Raw genomic sequence first — 25,631 nt, 5'->3', positions numbered from 1 at the left:
GGGGGAAAGCTCTCAGTTTTTCCCCATTGAGAATGATATTCGCTGTAGGTTTTTCATAGATGGCTTTTATGATATTGAGGTATGTACCCTCGATCCCTATACTCTGAAGAGTTTTGATCAAGAAAGGATGCTGTACTTTGTCAGACGCTTTTTCTGCATCTGTTGAGAGGATCATATGATTCTTGTTCTTTCTTTTGTTAATGTATTGTATCACATTGATTGATTTGCAGATGTTGAACCAACCTTGCAGCCCAGGGATAAATCCCACTTGGTCATGGTGAATAATCCTTTTAATGTACTGTTGGATCCTATTGGCTAGTATTTTGGTGAGGATTTTTGCATCCATGTTCATCAGGGATATTGGTCTGTAATTCTCCTTTTTGATGGGGTCTTTGTCTGGTTTTGGGATCAAGGTAATGCTGGCCTCATAAAATGAGTTTGGAAGTTTTCCTTCCATTTCTATTTTTTGGAACAGTTTCAGAAGAATAGGTATTAATTCTTCTTTAAATGTTTGGTAGAATTCCCCTGGGAAGCCATCTGGCCCTGGGCTCTTGTTTCTTGGGAGATTTTTGATAGATAACTGCTTCAGTTTCCTTAGTGGCTATAGGTCTGTTCAGGTTTTCTATTTCTTCCTGGTTCAGTTTGGTAGTTGATACATCTCTAGGAATGCATCCATTTCTTCCAGATTATCTAATTTGCTGGCATAGAGTTGCTCATAATATGTTCTTATAATTGTTTGTATTTCTTTGGTGTTGGTTGTGATCTCTCCTCTTTCATTCATGATTTTGTTTATTTGGGTCCTTTCTCTTTTCTTTCTGATAAGTCTGGCCAGGGGTTTATCAATCTTACTAATTCTTTCAAAGAACCAGCTCCTAGTTTCGTTATCTGTTCTACTGTTCTTTTGGTTTCTGTTTCATTGATTTCTGTTCTGATCTTTATTATTTCTCTTCTCCTGCTGGGTTTAGGCTTTATTTGCTGTTCTTTCTCCAGCTCCTTTAGGTGTAGGGTTAGGTTGTGTATTTGAGACCTTTCTTGTTTCTTGAGGAAGGCTTGTATTGCTATATACTTTCCTCTTAGCACCGCCTTTCCTGTATCCCAAAGATTTTGAACAGTTGTGTTTTCATTTTCATTTGTTTCCATGAATTTTTTTAATTCTTCTTTAATTTCCTGGTTGACCCATTAATTCTTTAGTAGGATGCTCTTTAGCCTCCATGTATTTGAGTTCTTTCCGACTTTCCTCTTGTGATTGAGTTCTAGTTTCAAAGCATTGTGGTCTGAAAATATTCAGGGAATGATCCCCGTCTTTTGGTACCGGTTCAGACCTGATTTGTGACCTAGGATGTGATCTATTCTGGAGAATGTTCCATGGGCACTAGAGAAGAATGTGTATTCCGCTGCTTTGGGATGCAATGTTCTGAATAGATCTGTGAAGTCCATGTGGTCCAGTGTGTCATTTAAAGTCTTTATTTCCTTGTTGATCTTTTGCTTAGATGATCTATCCATTTCAGTGAGGGGGGGTTAATGTCCCCCACTATTATTGTATTGTTGTCAATGTATTTCTTTGCTTTTGTTATTAATTGGCTTATATAATTGGCTGCTACCATGTTAGGGGCATAGATATTTACAGTTGTTAGATCTTGTTGGATAGACCCTTTAAATAGGATATAGTGTCCTTCCTCATCTCTTATTACAGTCTTTGGTTTAAAATCTAATTTGTCTGATATAAGGATTGCACCGCAGCTTCCTTTTGGTGTCCATTAGCATGGTAAATGGTTTTCCACCCCCTCACTTTCAATCTGGGGGTGTCTTTGGGTCTAAAATGAGTCTCTTGCAGACAGCATATTGATGGGTCTTGTTTTTTTATCCAATCTGATAGCCTGTCTCTTTGCTTAGGGGACCCCTTTCAATATTTCCTGGAGGGCTGGTTTTGTGTTTGAAATTCCTTTAGTTTTTGTTTGTCCTGGAAGCTTTTTCTCTCTCCTTCTATTTTCAATGACAGCCTAGCTGGATATAGTATTCTTAGCTGCATATTTTTCTCATTTAATGCTCTGAATATATCATGCCAGCCCTTTCTGGCCTGCCAGGTCTCTGTGGATAGGTCTGTTGCCAATCTAATGTTTCTACCATTATAGGTTACAGATCTCTTCTCCCGAGCTGCTTTCAGGATTTTCTCTTTGTCTCTGAGACTTGTGAGTTTTACTATTAGATGTCGGTGTGTTGACCTATTTTTATTGATTTTGAGAGGGGTTCTCTGTGCCTCCTGGATTTTGATGCCTGTTTCCTTTCCCAAATTAGGGAAGTTCTCTGTTATAATTTGCTCCAATATACCTTCTGCCCCTCTCTTTCTTTCTTTCTTCTTCTGGGATCCCAATTATTCTAATGTTATTTCATCTTATGGTATCACTTATCTCTCGAATTCTGCCCTCGTGATCCAGTAGTTTCTCTCTTTTTCTCATCTTCTTTATTTTCCATCATTTGGTCTTCTATATCACTAATTCTCTCTTCTGCCTCATTTATCCTAACAGTTAGAGCCTCCATTTTTGATTGCACCTCATAAATAGTCTTTTTGATTTCGACTTGGTTAGATTTTAGTTCTTTTATTTCTCCAGAAAGGGTTTCTCTAATAACTTCCATGCTTTTCTCAAGCCCAGCTAGTATCTTTAAAATCATCATTCTGAACTCTAGTTCCGACATCTTACTAATGTCTGTATTGATTAGGTCCCTGGCAGTCGGTACTGCGTCTTGTTCTTTTTGTTGAGGTGATTTTTTCCATCTTGTCATTTTGTCCAGAGGAGAATAGATGAATGAGAGAACAAAATGCTAGCAAGGTAACAACATCCCCAGAAAATACACACTAAACAAATCAGAAAAGACCTGAAACCAGGGGAAAAGAAAGGGAAAGAAAGGAAAAAGAAAAAAAAGAAAAAGATAAAAACAAACAAAAACAAAACAAAATAAAAAAATAGAATAAGATCAAATATGATTAGGCTGGTGCATAGATCAGTGCCACACACTAGATTTTGGGTATATTTTGGTCTGTTAGAAGAAAGTGCCTCCCAAAATTTTAAAGAAAGAAAAACTTATATATGTATAAAAATAAGGGTTAATATGATGAAGGGATGGAATATGACTGTCAAGATGAAAATTATAAAAGATTTTATAAAAGGAATTGATAAGTTGGTTGAAAAAAGAAAAGGGGATTAAAAAAAAAAGGAGAGAATGTGATCAGGCAGGAGACTAGAACAAAGTCATACACTAGAGATTTAGGGTATATTTTGATCTGGTAGAAGAAACTGTATCCCAAAATTTTAAAGATTTTTTTTTTTTTTTTTTCATGAGAGACAGAGCAAGAGAGAAAGGCAGAGGGAGAAGCAGGCTCCCAAGGAGCAGGGAACCTGATGCGGGACTCGATCCCAGGACCCTGAGATCATGACCTGAGCCGAAGGCAGACGCTTAACCATCTGAGCCACCCAGGCGCCCTGTATCCCAAAATTTTAAAGAGAGAACAACTTATATATATATACCAAAAATAAGGGTAACTACTATGAAGGGATAGAATATGACTCTAAAAATGAAAAATAAAAAATATTTTTTTAAAAAAGCGATTGATAAGTTGGTTGAAAAAGGGAAAAAGAAAAATTCAAAAAAAAAAAGTTAAAAAAAATTAACTTTGAAAGACTAAAGAATCATGGGGAAAAAGCCATGAATTCTATGTGCAGTATTCCCCACGCGCTGGAGTTCTGCTGTTCTCATTGATCGGTAAACTTGGTCTTGGCTGGCTGTTCTCGCTGATCTTCTGGGCGAGGGGCCTGTTGCCGCAGTTCCCAAATGTCTTTGCCGGAGGCGGAATTTCCCCACCCTTGCCGGGTCCAGGCTAAGTAATCTGCTCTGGTTTGCTCTCAGGAGCTTTTGTTCCCTGCAAGCTTTCCGTACAGCTTTGGAGGCCGAGAGTGAAAATGATGGCCTCCCAGCCTCCGCCCTGGAGGAGCCGAGAACTCAGGGTCCCGCTCCTCAGTGCGCCCCCAGAGAAAAGCAGTCAGTCACTCCCGTCTCCCCGGTCTCCGGCTACACTCCGTGCTCACCCAGCCTGTGACCGAGTGTTTCTATCTCTGGCACCCGACTCCGTGTGGAGTCTCCAAACCCAGCAGATCCCTTCAGTGCGCTCCCACTGCTCCTCCCAGGGGAGGAAGGGGAGTCTCCCCGGACCTGCCGCTTGTTGGGTCCCTGCTGAAGGAGCAGTGGCCCGACTGTGCCATGGATCACGGTTTATGGCAACCCCGAGCTGAGAGCCCGCTCCTCGGCTCCGTCTCTGCAGCCGGCTTTCCCGCTCTGATACCTGGGAGCTCTGCCACACTCAGGCATCCCTGGTCTTTCTGTGACCCCGAGGGTCCTGAAACCACACTGTCCCATGAGGGTTCCACCCCCCACTTAGCCACTGGAGCAACGTCCCTCAGCGGAGCCGACTTCTAAAAGTTCCGATTTTGTGCTCCGCTGCTCTATCACTTGCCAGAAGCGGCCGACGGGGGCCCCCTCCCCTGCCGTCTATCCTCCCGAATATAGCCTCGGATTCACTCCTCCGCACGTCCTACCTTCCAGAAAGTGGTCGCTTTTCTGTTCAGAGAGTTGTTGCTCTTCTTTTCTTCGATCTCCTGTTGAGTTCATAGGTGTTCAGAATGGTTTGATCCCTATCCAGCTGAATTCCTGGGACCAGACGAAATCCAGGTCTCCTACTCCTCTGCCATCTTGCTCCTCCCCTGAACTGCTCTTCAGCGTGGTAGCTTGTAGGGCTTGCAAAGCTCTTTGACTCTCAGGAGCTTTTTATTATTACAGACAATAAATGTCATTACCCCCACTTATATTTTATTTTAAAATTATTTTTTATGCCAGTATGTTCATGTGCAGAATTCAAAAGCTGCAAAAGGATATATATCATAAAGTATTTCCCACTTACTCTTCTGCCATCTACTCACTCCTTTGCCCAGTGGCAACCAGTGTCTGATTTCTTATATGTTTTTCCAGAGATGTTTTATATGAAAGCAACAATTCTGCAGGGCGCCTGGGTGTCTTAGTCAGTTAAGCATCCAGCTTGTGATTTCAGCTCAGGTCATGATCTCCTGGGTCATGTGCTTGAACGGGGTCAGGCTCTGCACTCAGCGGGGAGTCTGCTTAAGGTTCTCTACCCTCTGCCCTTCCCCCCACTCACACACATTGTCTCTCTCTCAAATAAATAAATCTTAAAAAAAAAGAAAGAAAACAGTTCTGTATAAATCTTTACCCCCATTTTACAGACAAAGAAGTTGAGACTCAGAGATTTCAGTAATTGGCTCAGATCACAGAGATGGTAAGTGGTAGAGCCAGAATTCTGATGCAAGTCTTCCAGTTAAAAATCTGTTACATGTCAGTTCCAAATGCCTGGTAGATATTTCTTCTTGGATTTCATATCTCTTCCTATTTCTGTCCTTCCTCTGAGATTAGCTTATCTCCATAAATTCTCAGTCTTCATAAATGGAGTCAACATTCTCTGGTCATCACGTTTGAAATTTTGTAATAATTATTGAATCTTTCTTATTGATTCCCTTATATGTCATCAGTTTCAAAACGCCTCTCATATTCACCCTCTACTCTCCATTCGGACCTTCAAGCTGTAGTTCAGGCCATAGTCCATCACCACCTGCCTGGATTAATGCCCTAGGCTATAGGTTGGCTCTGTGGCCCTCACCTGTTTATCATTGCCAGAATAATCTTCCCTAATGCTTTCGATAACATAATCCTCTCCAGTGGCTTCCTTTTTCCTTTTCCCATTAAACTTAAATTATTCTGACTAACTTCAAGGCCAACTTTAATCTGGCCTAATATTCCCTGTTCAGCATTTCTCTGTCTTGGCCTTCGTCCCTTTTGGACATATCTCCTGTTAGGCCACAGATAAATACTCCATAATCTGGCCTAACCGCCACACTTCTTGTTTGCTTCATCTCCATCACTGTCTTCCCTTCCATTACCAGAAACCTACTTTGTCTTTCAAGGCCATTTCCATTCCTGCCATGATTATTTGTTCCTGCTGTGGTTTTTGTTATTAGCTAGGGTTTTCTTTCAGTTGAAAAAGTACACATGCACCTGATAAAAAATTCAGAGTTTAAGGTGCATAATGAGTGAAAACATGTCTGTCTTATAAGTCATCTCTTCTCTCAGCTGTCCCCTGCAGGAGGTGGTCAGTGTTACTAGTTTCTTATGTATACTTCTGAATTTTGTCATCCATATACAAGCATGTGTATGTCCTTTCTATTTTCTGTATGAAAATGAAAATACAGTTTATGCACGTTCTGAACCTTTTATCACTTCATAGTACATCTTGGGAAACATGTGGTATTAATACTTACATCTGCTTTCATTCTTTCACCAGTTATGTGGTACTGCACATTAGAGTTGTTTCCAGTACTTTTACTGTTACTGTTCACACTGCTACATTGACTAGTTTGTTAAAAAAAATAAAAAATCATCATTGCTCACAATGATGATACATTTCTAAAAGAGGATTTCTTGGGTCCAATAATACATACAATTAAAGTTTTTATATGTAATGCCAATTACCCGCTAATGAGGTTTATGCCATTTTACCTTTCTGCCGGTGGTGTGATAGCAACTGCTGGCCCACACAGCTTTCAGTACTGTGTCCTATTAAACTTCACTCTTGTCCGGTCTGGTGAAAAAAATCTCTTATTTTAAATGTTTCAAATTATGAGTGAAGTTTAGCATCTCATTTTTAAAAGGCAGTTGTATAAATTTTATCTGTGAACTCATTTTTCTATTGTGTTGTTTGCCTATTTGCTAGTAAGAACTTTTTATGTACGAAGGTGATTGGGCCTTTATTGACCTTACATGATATGAACATTTTTCCCAGATTTGTCAAATATCTTTTTACTTTTTCTTTTCCTATATTAGCCCTTATTAGTACTTCTTACAGTTTTGGTTTTTATTTGCCATTAAAAAGAAACAAAGGTCTAGTTTTATTTTACCCAGATGGCTGGCCAGTTGTCCTTGAGCTGTTTATTGAAAAGTCCCTCTCATTTGAAATGCCATTAGCGTATATTAAATTCTGTGTATTTGAATCCATTTCTGGAACAAGTTTGCTCTCATTGATTTCTTTGTCCATGAGTAGAAAAAACTTCTTTGACTTCTGGAGGTTTATTATACATTTTATATTTGGTGGAGTTTGTTTTGTCCCTCATTATACTTCATCAGAATTTTTCTGGATATATTTTGATTTTGATTTTTCCATATGATCTCTAGAAACAGATTATGTAAACCTTTCCACTCCCAAGATTGTGTTGACATTTTTATCTGGGACATAATAAATCTATTGTTTAACTCTTTCTGAAATTTTATTTTTGATTTTTTCCCTAGTCTTTAAGTTTTGCTATTTTCTGAAACTTTGTCTTTGTGGGAGAATGGGAATTAGTTTAATTTAGCGGGGCAGTTATTTGACCACTTATATGATATGTCCTAAGAGTTGAGGTGCAGGATAAGGCAAGAGTCATTGTAGTACGAGCACTTACCCATAGTTGACATTACTGAAAGAAACACGAGCATCTTGTTTCTGGTCTTCAGACCACATTAGTCAGGAGTAGGGTGGATGATCCGAAATGGAGGAGGACAGACAGTGCATTCACTTACATACAAGATAGACTGCCATGCTCTGTTATTTTTTAAAAATATAGATACATGAACTAATACTCGTATCTCTCCATGAAGTGAAGTACAGTGGAGGTTCTGCTTGTGTGGACTGAATAATACTTAATTTCCAGTGAGCTTAATAAAAAACCAGTCATGCTGACCTTTTTTTTTTTTTTTAAATAGACTTTATTCTTCGGAACAGGTGTAGATTTACAGAAAAATGGAAAAGATGGTACAGAGGGTTGCCACACACCCCACACCCAGTTTCCCCTTCATTGGTCTTTGGCATTAGTGTAGCACATTTGTTAAAATTAATAAACCAGTGTTGGTACATCATTATTATTAACCCAAGTTCACTCTTTGTTCTGGTTGCTTTAATTTTGCTTAGGGTCCTTTTTCGGTTCCAGGGTCCCATCTAGGAAACTGCATTCAATTTCACCAATGTGTCTCCTGATGTTCCTCTTGGCTGTGGCAGTTTGAGTGAAGTTTTTTGTCATAGACAGAATTTTTCTAAAAGCTAGAACATTTAAAACAAGTGGACAGTTTTAAGGTATTTCAACTTCTGTGTTCCCTTTTCTTCTGTATTCCAGGCACTCTGTGAATGTGCCCTCCAGACTCCTTATGACAGCCTGAAACTCGGGATGCTGTCTGTCCTTTCCACACTGTCAGGGACCATTGCCATCAAACATTACTTCAGCATAGCTTCAGGTAAGGAGAAGAAGGGAGAGGACATACGGAGAATGTGCTAGTCCCTTTTCTCATGTTGATGGTTCAGGTTGTTTCTTCTGTAAAGCCTTAGAATCCAGAACAGTTTCAGTCTTGTACTCTGTTATATGCCAGTGACTTATCTGAAAATGACTTCTTCACTAATGCCTGTGGTCATAATATTTTGCATCCTTGATCATAATTCAAGGGTATTGTTTTTTCTAGATTTGCCCTATTTTGAATTATACATACGTGAAAGAATATTTTTGAGGATACTTAACATAGCTCGTTTGCTTTTGTATGTCTCTGAGTCAAAGTGCCCTTTGGATTTAAGTACATTTCAAAGGCCAGATGGTGGTGAATTTTAAAAGCAAATGTCATATGCCTGCTTTTAGGTATATGTTATCTCTCTGGAAAATGATTAAAAGAAAACTTTACCCCAGTTCAATAACGCTTTCCTAAACCATTGCAGATGGTTTAACTTCAAAATGCCTTAATTAATGCCCGGTGAGGAGCTTGCTTACCTAACAGACACGGCTAAAGTGTTTTGTTTTGTTTTAATGCAGGTTTTGTGGGATCTGTATTGCTTCCTATTTTAGTCCATTAATTTGAATTGAAGTTGCTAAGAATTACCATAATTCTTTGTCCTTTTTATGGCTTCACAGCCTGTGAACTTAACTGGGTAGAGGGAATTCCCTGCCATATATATAAGGCTTGATAGGAAGATAAAAATACCTGGCACTCTGTTTGCCAGGCCTCCTTGCCAGCTAGGGCACACACATGTGGCCTGGACTCAGGGCTCATGTCATACCACAGGCTGAATTGGGAGCCAGTAACGATAAGAAGTAGGGAAGTGGGAGAACCCGGTCTAGCGTTACAGCAGTGACCGCGGGCACACCGTTTCCGGGGTCTGCCCTGGCAGCGGGCATTTGCTCTGTCATGGTGCCTCTGGCAGCAGTATAAGCCATGACATCAAGGTGGTAATACCTTCACTGAACTAATTCTGTGCATGGTTCGGGCTGTGATCTTGGTTGGTCGCTAGGCTGGCCTTTTTCCTGTCCATTTTCTGAACTTAGTTTTCTAGGCTTTCCAGTAATTCTGTGAGGTATTTCTATGTCAGTTATCTACTGCTTTGCAATAAGTCACCTCAAAACTTAGTGGCTTAAGGGACATGTAGGTGGCTCAGTCGGTTAAGCGTCTGCCTTCAGCTAAGGTCATGGTCCCAGGGTCCTGGGATCGAGTCCTGCATCGGGCTCCTTGCTCAGCGGGAGCCTGCTTCTCCCTCTGCCTGCCACTCCCCCTGCTTGTGTTCTCTCTCTCTGACAAATAAATAAATTAAATACTTAAAAAAAACTTAGTGGCTTAAAACCATCACCATTGAATTTGCTCTGATTCTGCATATCAGCAATTTTGACTGACCTCAGCTGGGTGCTTTTCCCAATCTCACGTGGGCTTTTACTCTTAAGACTGCAGTCATCTCGGGGTGCCTGGGTGGCTCAGTCATTAAGCGTCTGCCTTCGGCTCAGGTCATGATCCCAGGGTTCTGGGATCAAGCCCCTCATCGGGCTCCCTGCTCCGCGGGAGGCCTGCTTCTCCCTCTCCCACTCCCCCTGCTTGTGTTCCCTCTCTCACTATCTCTCTCTCTGTCAAATAAATAAATAAAATCTTCAAAAAAAAAAAAAAAGACTGCAGTCATCTCGAACCTTGACCATTCTGGATGGTCTAAGGAGGCCTCATTCACCAACTGGAGGTTGAAAGGCTTTCAGCGGAGCAGCTTGGTTCTCCTCCATGTGCCTCAGCAGGCTAGCTTAGCCTTGTTTACATCATGATCTCAGGGTTCTAGCAGGAGCCAAAGAAGGAAGCCACCAGCACATAAGCTCTTCTTAGTCTTTTGCTTGCATGTTTTTTAATGTCTCAATAGCCAGAGCAAGTGACACGGCCAAGCCCGGATAAGTGGGGAAATAAACACCTCTTGAGGCAAGGAATTAGAAAATTGCATTGCAAAGGGGCATGCCAACAAGGGACGGGATATATTATCACAGCCCTTTTTATCAGTAATCTATCATATACCCATTGTACTTTTGAGAAATTCTTTTCCTGCATAAATCAGCCAGTCTCAGTTTCTCAGCTTATAGTTAATATCTTTGACTGACATCCTACTTTAAAAGAGCTGCAAGAGTATTCATTGTATCTTATAATTTGTTAAGTGTCTTCCCACAGAAGGTCTCATTGCTTCTGTACAAGTAGCCTTTCAAGCAAGGCACATAGAAAGGAGTTTATAAGTATTAAAATTGAGGCTTACAAAGTTTCGATGATATGTCCAAAATCATATACTTAATGACATGCCTTAGTCTAGGCCTGAACCCAAAAGTTCTGATCCAGTGTTCATTTTTATGCTAAACGGGCCTAGAAGCAGAATGACTTTCTTTTTCTTTATTTTTTAATTCCAAAGTCATTTGTAAGCCTCTGTCAGGTTATAATATTCAAGCAATTCTCGAGCTTCATCCTTTTATTGAATTTTAAATTTTATTAAATTGCAGTTTGTATATGGAATTAAGCAAAAGGCTTAAATAACCAGACTAGGTAATGTTCACAAGAAATTAAAGTCAAGGATTTTCCAAAATTAGGTTATTTCCATAGGCAATAGTGAATGTTTAAGTATATTTTCATTGATTAGATTTTTTCAATATAAGCAGGATCGTTTGTAAAACAAACTTAAATTTAGTGTCTAAATGATCACTAGCAAATGGCTCTTAAGCATATAAGATGTTCAGTATCACACATACCTAAGAAAAATGCCAAATAAAACAGCACTGAAATACTTTACCAATCCATCAGATTGGCAAAGATTCAGAAGTTTGATAACATGCTGTGCTGACAGTGGTGTGGGTGAACAGCCACTCATTCATTGCTGGTGGGGTTGTGAATTATTAAATGTCTGCATAGGTGATTTGGAAATATCCATCAAAATTACAAATGACCCAGAAATTCTACTTCTAGGAATTGAACCTACTAATATATTCACACATTTGAGAAATGACAGATCTATAAGGTTATTCATAGCATCATAGTATGTAATAGCGAAACATTGTCCGTCAGCAGGGATGTAGTAGCATAAAAAAAATCCATCAATAGGGATCTCATTAAAGTAATTATGATACACAACTGCAGTAGAAGTCAGTGTCATTTATTAAAGAGAATATATGGCATGGAATAATCTACATGATATGTTTAAAAGGCAATAAAGAAAGATGTAAAACTGTGGAAAAAGGAAAAAAAAATAGAGAAATGTATGTGCTTGCAAAATGTATAGCCTCTGGAATGATACACAATGATAACATGGGGTGCATGAGGAATACTCTTCATTCACTGACTTTCTAGCTTTTTCTACTATTTGTTGAACCTTTTAAGCCAGGTGAATTTATCTGAGTAAATAATTTTTAAATAAATAAAAAATTAAATTAAAAATAGTTTTGTCCCTAAAACTGTAAACATAGAAAAATGCTGCAAAATATATTTTAAAGGCAGAATATTGGCTATTATCTACTTATTGTGATTATGTGTGACTTTTTAAATTTTGATTTTTTTCCAGGTTTTCTATGATGAGTCTTCATAGAAAAAAGGAAAAATGCAAGTTGCAAAACATGTTTGTAAATCTATTAATGAGTCTGTATTGTCCAAATCATATGGGCAAGACAAAGAACGGAGGAAATACAAGTTCCGTAGTCTTGAAAAAACTTTTCTAATATTTTGCCTATTTTTTTTTTTTTTAAGATTTTTTATTTATTTACTTGACCAGAGAGAGAGACAGCTAGAGAGGGAGCACAAGCAGGGGGAGCGGGAGACGGAGAGGCAGGCTCCTGGCTGAGCAGGGAGCCTGATGCGGGGCTCTATCCCAGGACCCTGGGATCATGACCTGAGCGGAAGGCAGACACTTAACGACTGAGCCACCCACGTGCCCCTATTTTGCCTATTTTAAAAACATTGAGGGTTTACCTGAGCTAGTACTTTTATGTTAAACTGGAAAACACATGTCCCCCACTGCCTGGGATGGTCTTGGTTTATGCCTGTTGTAATTAGGAATCGTGTCCCCTTCAACCTCAAAAAATATGATCACCTTTGGTGTGAGAGGCAAGGTTGAAATTGATGGAAATCCTGGAAAAATAAGCAAGAATGGAAAAGGAAGGCAGGAACAAGAGACTCTGCTAAAAAGCTGAAAAGCTTTAATCTCCTGATTCTTGTTAAAGTTCATTCACTTATACCTGAGAGTTTCTCTACTATAAATAAAAATAGTCACAACGTAAACCTTACATTACAGAATTTCAAGTGTGAATTTTAAAAGTTGCTGCAGGGACATCTGGGTGGCTCAGTCGGTTAAGCGGCTGCCTTCTGCTTAGGTCATGATCCCAGGGTCCTGAGATCAAGTCCCTCATTTAAAATCTTAGTTATGCCCTACCCCTAACCCTGGGCTTCAGTTTCTTTTGTAAAAATAGGGCATTGAATCATGTGATTCCAGAATCCTTCCCAGTTCTAAAATCATGAATTCTGGGGGCGCCTGGGTGGCTCAGGCAGTTAAGCATCTGCCTTCAGTTCAGGTCATGATCCCGGAATTCCGGGATCAAGCCCCGCATCGGGCTCCCTGCTCAGCGGAGAGCCTGCTTCTCCCTCTGCCCCTTACCCTGTTCATGCTCTCTCTTTCGCTCTCTCTCTCAAATAAATAAATAAAATCTTTAAAAAAAAATAAAAATAGGACACCTGGGTGGCTCAGTTGGTTAAGCAACTGCCTTCGGCTCAGGTCATGATCCTGGAGTCCCGGGATCAAGTCCCGCATCGGGCTCCCTGCTCGGCAGGGAGTCTGCTTCTCCCTCTGACCCTCCCCACTCTCATGCTCTCTCTCTCTCATTCTCTCTCTCAAATAAATAAATAAAAATATTTTTTTAAAAAATTAATTAATTAATTAATTTAAAAAAATAAAAATAAATAAAACCATGAATTCTGTGTAAACCTTTTGCAATATAACTATCTGCCAGCCATTGAGGTGGGAAAAGCAAACTTAAAATTTTTGTTTCTCTTTTTCTTTCCTCTCATGAAGGTAAAGTTTATCTGATAAGAGGCCTAAAATTGACTTCCATTTTAATGAGAATCCATTTGCACTCCCAAGATACAGTCTTTAGTTGTTTTGGCTTTGCTGTGTTCCTTAGTCAATTTTTATTAATATTTTTGTGGCAAAGTCCTATATTATTTTAGATCTCAATCATTATAAACTATTAGGACATACCTATTCTAAGTTCCTTGACAGGAGAGACAGGAATGATGGTTTATGTTGATAATGACTCGAGTACAAGTAGATGGAACAATGAACCTATATGTTGAACTGCTTTTGAACTTTATAAGTGGACTAAATCTGTGCTACTTTTCTCTTTTTGTTTAGGAAATGTGGGTTCTTCCCCTAGATCCTCTGACTTGGTCAGATTAGCCCAAGAGTGCTGTTACCATAATAACAGGGGCATTGCAGCTCATGGAGTACGAGTCCTAACTAATATAACAGTCTCTTGTCAAGAAAAAGGTAAGTTTGATCAGGACTGATACTATGTATAAACTTTCAGATTGAAGTTTGGGTGGAATTGTGTGTGTGTGTGTGTGTTTAATCTCTTCTTTTTAGCATATATGCTTTTATCTATTGGTTGCCTCTAAAGTCTACTTAGAGCAGGTTTTCTCAAAACTACTTAATCCTATGAAAAATAAAAACATATATATGAGGACCTTGGGATTGGGATTATGAAATTGAAAGGTTTCATAGAGCATTGCACATTTCCTCCCAGTGCTTCACTTTGCATGCATGGTGCTGTGGATACGGATCACTTTTGACTGCCCTGTGGTATGACAATTTTTTCGCATGTACAAAAACCTGGAAAATTGAGGAAGAAAATACCTTAAGTTATCAAGGGGCTTAAGTAACAAATAGTTTCACCTAAGGGCAAATGAATTAAGAGAGTAATATGAATTAAATTTGCCTAGAATTTGTCTCTAGGTATTTAAAGCATTAAGCTCATTTGTATAATTTAGGATGTGAATAGAAAATATGCTTATATTTTATTTTATTCCTAATATTTTTTACCTAAAGACTTGAATAAGTTCAAGCTAGTATTCAAAACAGAAATGTATTTTGTTTTTTTGTTTTGTAGGATGTGAATAGAAAACAATGCTTATATTTTATTGTATTCCTAATATTTTTGACCTAAAGGCTTGCATAAGTTAAAGCTGGTGTTCAAAAACAGAAATGTACTTTGGATGTTTCTTCTGTTTCGGTGTTTATTTTGCTCTTCATTAAGGATCGTTAAGTGGGGATCTTACCACACTAGACGTCAGCACTGCTCATTCCTAGTACCTATTTTTTCCTAGCACCCTGACCTTTGCTAGACTTAACACTGTCAAGCCCTACACTAACTCAGGTGACATTCCTTTAAAATTCTTCTTTAAATGCTGATTCTTATTTGAATAATTAGTCCTGTTTTATTTTTGATATAGTAATGAGTATTTTCTACCATGTAACAGAAAACTGTATGTTCTCAAACTTCATATATATTAACCTTAATATGGTTAACAATGTATTCAGAATTCTCTAGAACTTCTAGAGAAATTCGAGCCCTAAGGTAGTAGAAAGATGCTATAGTACTGCTATTACATGAGACACCTTAAGGGGTTTGTTCTTTGTGGTCTGACTTAAAATATTAATAAGGTTATGTGGGGTTTTCATTACTTCCTAAAAGGGTTTCAATTTTCATTAGAAAGTTACATTGTAGGTGAAAATGGACAAGCATAATTTATGCCTAGTTAGGAAGATTAAAAATTTATATCTAGTGAGGAAGATTTATGTCTGGTTAGGAAGATTTATGCCTGGTTAGGAAGGTAGTACATAGTTTGCTGTTCCTAGTAGTTTCCTCAGCTAAGCTGGTGACACTGTTTTCAGCTATGCTTTATTTATACCTTTGTGGCTGTAGTTCTTGATTGAACATAGGTATACATACCTTTTTTTAAAAATATTAGTTTCAGGTGTAGGACATAATGATTTGATATTTGTATATATTGTGAAATGATTACCACAGTCTAGTTAACATCAGTCATCATACATAGTTATAAATTATTTTTCTGTGATGAAAACTTTTAAGATCTACTCTCTTACCTTTCAAATATGAAATACAGTATTATTAACTATACTCGCCATGCTATACTCATTTTATAACTGGAAGCTTGCCCCTTTCAACCCCCTTCTCTCATTCTGTCCACCATCTGTCTCTGGCAATCACCAATCTGTTCTCTGTACCCATGAGCTCAGTTTTTCTTCACTTGTTCGTTTTAGATTCCACATGTAAGTGACATCATATGGTATTTGTCTTTTTCTATCTGACTTACTTCACTTAACATAATGCCTTTAAGATCGATCCATGTTGTCTCAAATGGCAGGTTTTCCTTCTTTTTATGGCTGAATAATAATCCATTGTGTATCAGTACCATTCTTTATCCATTCACCCACTGGTGGACTCAGGTTGTTTCCATATCTTGGCTATTGTAAATAATGCTGTAATGAACATGGGGGTGCATATGTCTTTTTGAGTTAGTATATTCATTTTCTTTGGTAAATACCCAGAAGTGGAATTGCTGGAGCATATGGTAGTTCTATTTTTAGGTTTCTGAGGAACCTCCACACTGTCTTCCGTAGCAGCTGCATCAATTTGCATCCCCACCAGCAGTGCACAGGGTTCCCTTTTCTCCACGTCCTTGCCAGCTTGTTACTTCTTGTCTTTTTGATAATAGCCATTCTAACAGGTATGAGATGAGATCTCATGGTTGTTTTTGATTTGCATTTCCCAGATGATTGGTGGTGTTGAGCATCTTTTCATGTACCTATTGGCCATCTGGATATCTTCTTCAGAAAAATTTCTCTTCAGGTCCTCTGCTCAGTTTTTAATTGGATGGTTTGTTTTTTGCTATTAAGTCATATGAGTTCTTTATATATTTTGGGTATTAACCCCTTACCAGAAACATATTTACAAATATTTTCTCCCATTTTCATCTTGTTGATGGTTTCCTTTGCTGTGCCAGAAGCCTTTTAGTTTGATGTAATGTATATATTTTTAGAATTGTCAGTATAGTAGTGGAAAAATAGAAGTCCAAAGATAGCCTTTACATTTCAGAAGTAATGGCATGTGTACTTTTTCAGGAAGGTTAACTTTACACATAACAGTGTTTCTTATATCTTCGACTCCTTAATGGTTTTTTCTTCTAAGTGTGTGTGTGTGTGTGTGTGTGTGTATTTAATCTTCTCTACTTGGCCACTGTAAAACTTAGTGTTTTTCCTCTAGACCTTTCAGCACTGGAACAGGATGCTGTCTTTGGCCTGGAATCCCTTCTGGTACTTTGTAGTCAAGATGATAGTCCAGGTGCTCAAGCCACTTTAAAGGTGAAAATATCACTTATCTTAATATAATGCCTGTTTTTATTGCCTAAACTAGGGATTGGCAATCTCTCTATAAAGGACCAGATAGTAAATATTTTAAGTTTTGTAGGCTATATACTCTTTGTCACAACTACTCAGTTCTGCAGTGGTAGGATGAAGCAGCCATCGGCACTGTGTGAAAGGGAACAGATAGGCAGCGTGGTGGTGTGGCAATAAAGCTTTATTTATAAAGCCAGGCCAGAGTTGGCCAAAGGGCAGTGGTTTGTCAACTCCAGTTCAAACAAACATTTGCCCTTGATCTTCACTTTCAAAACTATCATGTTGACCATTGTTATTCCAAAGGATAGACAAAGTAAAAATCTGAGCTTTGGCTTATTTTGCCATCAGTTGAGAGTGTTTATTAAGTTGTAGTAAATACATATGAAGGTCCTAGATTTTGCCATCAGTTGACAGTGTTTATTAAGTTGTAGTAAATACATATGAAGGTCCTAGACAATATAAAGCAAAGGGAAATAGGCAGAGCTCCTGCACTTTAGGAAGTTTATAATCTGAGGTGACACTGGTAAGAGATATTTAAGGTTTATTATTATATTTTTATTATATTTAAGATACTAGAGATATTTAAGACTTTCAAAATGTGAAATGAAACTACTCTTACTGGAGTGAAATATGAAATATAATTTGTGATGGTAAAAATTAAGAAAAGTGGGATTAATAGAAGTAGAAAGCTACTAGGTAGACAATGGAGATTATAAGAACGATAGCTTGTCTAAGGTGTGATTTGAAGGAAGTCATTACTTAGTTTAGCATGTTAAGGAAAGGTTTGATGTCATAGTGATGAACAGTAAAGATATTAATACCATTAAATAAAAGCTGGTAAGAGGTGGGAAGGGAAGTAAGTAGGCAACATGTGTTTGGCAAGTGATTCATCCCCGGAATCCCTTTGGAACCACAATAAATTTATTTAAAAGTTTAAAAAAGAGAAAGAGAGAAAGAAAACAAACCAAATCCTTTTCCCACCAATTGTAGGTATCAATAAAACACTGGACTCAACACAGTGGGACATATATAGATGATCACAAAGGTCCCTGTGTTAGAGGAGTTCCCCATCTAGAGAATACTGACATTTATCTAAGGGACTAGAATAGCAAGCAGAACGCACTAAATTCCTTGGTGTAGTACAAACAGAAGTGCAATTCTAATGAGAGGACAGAGTTGGGAGTGATGCCTTTCAGCTAAGGATGTTAGCAAAGATTTGCACAAGGAGATGTCATGTGAGTTAAGCCTTGAAAGATGGCGTAGAATTTCAACACTGAGGAAAGATCATTTGAACCCAAGGGACTACTGCTACTAAAGGCATGAAAACAGAAATGCACTTGTTATGTTGGAAGAATGGTGAATAACCCACTGTGGCTAGATGATATAATATATAAGATTGGAAAAATTGTTTGCAGCTCTGTCATGGAGTATAATCAAATATCATGCCAAGGAACTTTTTCTTTTTTCTATAGGTAGTGAGGAGATACTAAAGTTTTAAAGTAATGGACATGCTGTGACCTTCTTTGTAATTATTGTTATTTAAATGTATCTATTATGTGCCCAACTTTGTTGACAACTTGTATATACATTTCTTTCCTTCTTTACAAAAACCCATCCAGTGAAATTTTCCCCCTTTAATACTCATGAGGAAATTAAGATTCAGAAAGATAAAATAACTTGTTGAAAGGTACCTAGCTAATCAAGGGCAAGCTGATCTTCAAATCTGGATCTGTCAGATTCTGAAGACATCATTGTGTCTTCCTAACTCATACTGAAAGCTACATGGCTCTAGTGTGAAGGATGGGTTAATGGGCCCATCTTTTTAAGAGACTGGGATTAGGGAGAGATTTATGTTGTGGTAGAGAGAATGGAAAGCAGGTAGATATTGAAGATTGGACAAAAGTGGAAATGACGAGATGTAGCAATCAGTTGGCTATGTAGAAGTGAGAGGACTTCTGGTTTCTGGTTCTGGTGGCTGGGATATTAGTTGATGCCATTAACTGGCCTGCATAGACGTTCTAAAGCCAATTGGTTTTTTGGATTTCAGGTGAGAAGTGAGAGAGAAAATTAGGAGTTTCTTCCCCACTTTTGTGTGCTTAAGAGTCACCTAGGACACCTTTTTTGAAATTCTAACTATCAGTAACCCAAATACTAAAAAAAAAAATTAATCCATTAAGTTTGGAATAGGTAGGGCCTGGGAATCTATATTTTTATGAGCATCCTGGGTGATGCTGGAATAGGTAAGTTTACAAACCATACTTTAGAAGCAATTTTTGAAAAGCAGTGAAAGTGCAGTATGGTGAGATCCCATTTGGCATGAATTTTGCCTCTTCAGCATTGTGATTTTTCTCTTCAAGTCTTTTTTTTTTTTTAATAGTCTTAGATTGAAATGAGTGGTTAATATACAGTCCTGACTTATTTTCATTTTAAACCTGGCACATTTGTAGATCTTAATAAGACTCAGTACACGGTGTGTTTCTTATGAAGGAAAATGTTATGCCTACAAAAAGACCTTTTCCTTGATTTTTCCTATTCCTTGATTTTTCCTAATAACTGTACTGAGTTCTTTCTTTAAAGCTTCAGTTAATACCTTCACAGTATAACTGGTCCATTTTCTATTCAATGTGCAGATTGCTCTAAATTGTATGGTGAAGTTGGCCAAGGGCAGGCCTCACCTTAGCCAGTCAGTGGTTGAGACCTTGTTGACCCAGCTGCACAGTGCTCAGGATGCTGCACGGATCCTGATGTGCCATTGCCTGGCGGCCATTGCCATGCAGCTGCCAGTGCTGGGCGATGGCATGCTTGGGGACCTCATGGAGCTCTACAAGGTGATCGGACGATCAGCCACAGACAAACAACAAGAACTTCTGGTAAAGAGCCGCCTTTTGAACCTACTGGGGATGAATAGATCTGGTCTAGTGGGAATTACTTTAGGAAGTCAATGTTACTGTTTGACTTTACTTAAAAAGATTAAAGTAATTGGAGCACCTGGGTGGGGCAGTCGGTTAAGCATCCAACTCTTGATTTTGGCTCAGGTGATGAGCTCAGGGTCATGAGATCACGCCCTGTGTCAGGCGCCATGCTCATTGCCCAGTCTGAGATTCTCTGCTTCTCCCTCTGCCCCTCCCCCTGCTCACTCTCTCTCTCAAATAAACAAATAAATCTTTTTTTAAAAAAGATTAAAGTAATTATGTAAGATCAAGAGTATGCTGAAGTCAGAATAGAATTGGAACCATGAGCTTTTGACTATTTCCACTTTTGATTTACAAAGCTCTGTTTAGTGCAGATCTAAAACTGCCTTCTTCCTAAGCCCTGTCAAATCAGTTTAGTGTAGCAAAGCCTTAGTCTGATATTTTTATTACAAAGTGAAAATAAAATGTTTTCCTTCTTATACAAAGCAAATAATGAACTAAAAACCCTGTTATAAACTTTCAAAAATGTAAGTTAAAGACCTGATGATTAACAGTGACCATAAATTAGCCCAAATTGCTTTTTTCCAATTCAGGACCTCTTTACCTGTTTAGAATCCAGTTTAGATTTCAGTATAGTCCTGGGGTTGAGAAAGGTGTGTGCTTAGAAACAGAAGGCACAGAAGCTATATAATAATGTTTAGTTGAAAGTTCTCCAGGGCTAAGAGTAGGCTTCATTCTAAATAAGCATAAATGCGGGCGCCTGGGTGGCTCAGTTGGTTAAGCGACTGCTTTCGGCTCAGGTCATGATCCTGGAGTCCCGGGATCGAGTCCCGCATCGGGCTCCCTGCTCAGCGGGGGGTCTGCTTCTCCCTCTAACCCTCTTCTCAAATAAATAAATGGAATCTTTATAAATAAATAAATAAACAAACAAATAAATAAATAAATAAATAAATAAGCAAGCATAAATGCGGTGTAAGCCTTATTGTGGTCATCCCAATTTAGGGCTTGTGGAAAAAGGAAACGAGATTTCTTACTCAAGCCCATTTTACATTTTATCCTCCAGGGGGCGTTGTGTAAAAGAGTGCCCCCATCTCATTCCTATCAGGAAAGGTTACCCTGATGACCAAGTGGCAGTGGTCATGGGAATAACATCATGCAGTTTTCACAATATATACAGACCTTTGTATGTATCAGCCTCAGAATACTAATAAGCAGATTTTTTTTTGTTTATTTTTATTGAAATGTCATTTTATTGAAGTTTATTTTTTATTGAAACGGCATTTCCGGAAACTAATGTTCTTTATCCTATTTTTGTTAGTACTGTTATGAGGCAGTTTTAAATTATGAAACATAGTATTCAAAAAACATAAGGAATAATATGAAAACATTTGCATCCATCATCTAGCTTAAGGGAAAAATATTCCCAGTCTAGTTGAATTGTACCTCCCTGTGTACCTCCCTTACCATATCTTCTTCCTTCTCCCAGAGGTTACCACTATCCTGAATTTGATGTTCATCATTCCCATGCATGTTATACACTTACTACCTTAGAATATATCTTAAGTAATAAGCAGTATTATTTTGCATATCTTTAACTTTATATAAATGTTATCTTGCTACATGAAATCATTTGCATGTTGTCTGTCTTTGCCTATTTTGTGTGAATCATCTATACAGATAAGTGTATCTCTAGTTTACCCATTTCTCTACTAAATAATATTTTATTGTGTGATTATATCATAATTTACCTACCCGTATTGATGGGCATTATTTCTAATTATTTGCTATTGTAAACAATGCTCTGAGCAATGGAATAAATTGCTTAATGACTTCAAAGTGGAAAATTAATAAATGTCAAAGGAAAACAAATTTGATGGGCTCTAGCTTTGTCCCTTTTGGGTAAAGTCATCTGTGACATTGGATAAAATTACATGTTTTCCTTATTTCTCTTACTTCTTGCTCAATGTTAGGTGAGTTTGGCCACTGTGATTTTTGTGGCCAGTCAGAAAGCACTATCTGCTGAAGTAAAGGCAGTAATTAAACAGCAGCTTGAAAGTGTCTCCAATGGATGGACTGTGTACCGAATTGCCAGACAGGCATCCAGAATGGTATGTATTATCCTTCTCTAGGACCCAGGTTGGCAAAAATAGCAAAGCTTAGATTGTGTGATTCTGACTTCTAGTCAAAACTGAAAATAAATATGGAAGTACGTTTTAGTCATGGGATTGAAAGTTTTTAACTTTTCTCATTTCAGAATGGTATGTGTGTTGTTACGGGGCAAGTTCCACAGGAATTCGAAAAATATGAGCTCTTTCTGGCTGAAGGTTATTAGTGGCACTTCATTTTTCCCTATACTCTCATATCCGCAGTCGCCTCCCACCCACCATTTCTGTCCTCCATTATCATTACCCCACATCTTTCTTCCCTCTCTCTCCCCAACCTTGTCATTCTTACATGGAGAGGGAGGCAAGTTTTGGTATGCTGTTCCCTTCTCAGTCATATGGAAAGCCTGCCAATTTTTATTTTGTTGGAGAGGAAATATAGAGCTTGGATAGTATAGAAATCTTTTGGATACAAGTCCAGAGAGCAAAATTTGAGAAGCATTATTCTAGGTATTGTAATGCATGTTCTCATCTTACCGCGTTTCTCAAATAGAGGAGGAGCTCTATTGGTAGGACAATTCTTTGCTATACCCAACACCCCCAAGCATCCAGGTGCTGCAGGATATTGAGCATCCCTGGCCCCCAGGCATTCAGTGGCACTCACATTCCCCACAACAGCTCCCCTCCCCCAGTCATTTCCAGAGGCAGGTGCAGTGCTTCTGATAATCACTTCAGGGAACTTGCTGGAGTCTCCTGCCCGTCCCCGCCCCACTAAATAGCTCATACAGAATGACATACACTCAGTGTTTACACTTTCTATAGTTTGAACTAAAATTCTAGACTTGAGTTATAGTTAACTCCATTTATTTTCTCTTTGGAACTGTTTTAGAAAAGAACTAAAGGTGTTTGTTACGTAAAAGCAGCTCAGCATCTTTTCTCTGAAGAAATACTTAGACCGAGTCTTAAAGAATTATATAATGTGAGGAATGGTTGTTAAAACTTATCCAAGGGTTTTGAGTTTGTCTTTCAGCTGCCTCTCAGCTAATTCAAGTGTGAGAACCTCATCATGTGCCCATCCCCGCTTTTTCAGGGTAACCATGACATGGCCAGAGAGCTTTATCAGAGTTTGCTGACTCAGGTTGCTTCAGAACATTTCTACTTCTGGCTAAATAGTCTGAAGGAGTTCTCACATGCAGAACAGTGCCTCACCGGGTTGCAGGAGGAGAACTATAGTTCAGCACTTTCTTGCATTGCTGAGTCTTTAAAATTCTACCACAAAGGGATTGCTTCCTTAACAGTAAGTCCTCTTGACTCTCCTTTGGTGATGATGACTTGTATGAGGATGGTCTCAATTTTCTTTGTGGGTTTTTCTGTTTGAACTACCTTGAAAAATCTGGTGATAAATACATTTAACAATATTAAATAATAGGACATGGTAGTAAATCCTTAACCCTTTCCCCACTTTTTCATATTCATAAATTGATGGAAGTTTATCATTTTGTTTTTATCAAGTACCAGGTACCACATATGAGGTGGATTACTGAATCCATGCAGAAAGGATAAGTAGGAGATAGGATCTTCCCTTTCCAGACTCCTGTTCCTAAGAGGTATTGGGTCAGAACCAACCATCAAATGTAAACCCCGCCACAACCCATTTCATGCCTGGCAGCTACTCACTAAGAAGCTAAAGTTTCTTGCTTTGTAGATAAAGAAGAAATTGTCAAGGATGCTAGTGTCCCACTTTTTACCCCTCTGTGATATCCTCCTATTCTAAATTAAGAGTCAGCCAGCTACTATTCTTGTTTTCTCTGCCAGGAGAGTAAAGGGGTTGCAAGAAGGGTAGACCATTAACATTTCTATGTTTCCTTGAAATTAGTTATATTCCAAAGTAAGAACCTGTACCCAAGATGAGCATTTTCTATATTAATGCAAAGATTTATTTTCCCCTTAAGGGTAAAGAGTTTATATAGTCAACATTAAACATTTGTAAGTATGATCACACAGCTTTTAAAATTGTATATATTTAGATGGAAACCATAAAACTTTTGGTACCTGTTTATATACATTATTCCCATAATCTAAAATATTTTTAATGGTGGGCCATCCCAAAAGAAGTGCTCTAAAGTAGAATAAAGAATAAACAGATGTCACAAAAGAGACAATATTCAGAATACTGTCAGTACATATCTTTTGAAGTATAATTTTTTTTTGGCTAGGATTGATCGATCAACTGCTGTTTTAAAACAGGAATATAGGCATGGCTTCTCTCCATCTTAAAGGGTAGCATTGACTACTGTGATTCTTTTCTCTTGATTATTCTGATAAAAGAGTGTTGTTGCCTGTATCAGGCTAATAAATGCCTCAGAAAATCAAAAGGTACAATTACTGGTTGCAATCAGTAGAATTATTTCATTTTCTAGTTCACGTGGAGCAGAAAATTGTTTATTATTCAGTACAGTAAATGGTTGGAACTGTGAAACAAACTCAGCAGCAAAGCAGATAAAATTAATACTATGAAAATCCTGTTGAATATTTAATAGTCTTTTAATGATTTGTGTGGTATGTGTACTTAATGAGGCTTGGCAGTAATTAAGGACTGATTCTAACATAGAAAGAAAGTACTCAGTTGACAGAAACCTCTTGTCTTGATCTCCTTTCTGCCGTTAACATATTATGACCTAAGGCAGGTTATTGGGCCTTACGTCACCTCCTTTTGAAATGGAATTCTTTTATTCAGCAGACTATAAGCACTTACTAGTGCCAGATACTGCTTTGAGGATTAAAAGAAGATCAGGACATGATTCTCTACTTGAGAGTAGGGTAGAGAGGAAGGCAGTATGATTCTTACAGTCATTTGGAACTTACCACATTTCTGATTGTACTATACCATCAGGGTCTTTTAAAGATTTATTTTAATCATTCATTTGGCAAGTGTGGATTGACAGTAGCTTTGTGTCTTTGTAACTGAGAAGATACGAGCATGGACTGACCTTCTACTCCTGCCACATGAATGACCCAACATGAGATTGGACAGTTGTGAGAATTCTGCTTTTTACCTGCTTCAGCCAAACCGAACAGGAGAAGTTCAAATTCTGTGCTATGGGGACCGTATAGCAACATCGGGTATCTAAATTTCCCAACACTAATTAATGATTGAGTTATCTTGCTACTTAAGAATAAAAATTATAAAAAGTATTTTAGTTTTCTGTGCTGTGTAACAAATCACCACAAATTTAATGACTTAAGACAACACCCCCCCCCCTTTTTTTAAGATTTTATTTAAAAGAGAGAGAGAGTGCGTGTGAGCGAGCGAGCACAGGAGCAGCTGGGGGAGCAGAGGGAGAGGGACAAGCAGACTCTGTACGGAGCACAGAGCCTGTCATGAGGCTCCTTCCCATAACCCTGTGATCAGGAATCCGCCACTTAACCGACCATGCAGGCCACGCAGGCAGCCCAGACAATACCCATGTGCCCATGAGCCAGAGGTCCAGGCATGGCTCAGCTGGCTCCTCTGATCATGATGTCATAGTCGCGGTCACAGTGTCAGGCAGGGCCAGTCTGGTCTGAGGCCCAAGGAGGCACAGGGTCCTCTTCTGGACTCATGTTGGCAGAACTCATTTCCTCACAGCCTTCGAATTTGTGGAAGCTTCAAGGCCTGCAGGAAAATCTCTCACCTTCAAGACTGTCTTTTAATGGGCTCACCTGATTAGGAGAGATCCACCCAGAAAAATCTCCCTTTTGATT

General features: G+C 38.5%; 1 protein-coding gene across 4 annotated transcripts in view; it reads left to right on the top strand.

The window, feature by feature from the left end:
• Positions 1 to 25,631, top strand: part of INTS7 (integrator complex subunit 7) — a 114,305-nt gene that overhangs the window by 44,422 nt on the left and 44,252 nt on the right. For 3 of the 4 annotated variants that reach the window (XM_064594140.1, XM_064594139.1, XM_045877174.2), the window contains exons 8-13: positions 8,262 to 8,379; positions 13,808 to 13,942; positions 16,740 to 16,837; positions 19,504 to 19,743; positions 21,756 to 21,893; positions 22,978 to 23,184. In XM_064594140.1, coding sequence (XP_064450210.1) covers positions 8,262 to 8,379; positions 13,808 to 13,942; positions 16,740 to 16,837; positions 19,504 to 19,743; positions 21,756 to 21,893; positions 22,978 to 23,184 — 936 coding nt within the window. The remainder of the gene's footprint in view (positions 1 to 8,261; positions 8,380 to 13,807; positions 13,943 to 16,739; positions 16,838 to 19,503; positions 19,744 to 21,755; positions 21,894 to 22,977; positions 23,185 to 25,631) is intronic. The other variant, XM_045877175.2, reaches the window with a different exon arrangement.

This window comes from Mirounga angustirostris, unplaced genomic scaffold (assembly GCF_029215605.1).
Source record: "Mirounga angustirostris isolate CCGP_5_RB_7025 unplaced genomic scaffold, mMirAng1.0.hap1 SCAF_6, whole genome shotgun sequence".
Lineage (NCBI taxonomy): Eukaryota > Metazoa > Chordata > Mammalia > Carnivora > Phocidae > Mirounga > Mirounga angustirostris.
The sequence above is the reverse complement of the archived record's forward strand: the minus strand, read 5'-3'. Positions and strand labels throughout refer to the sequence as shown.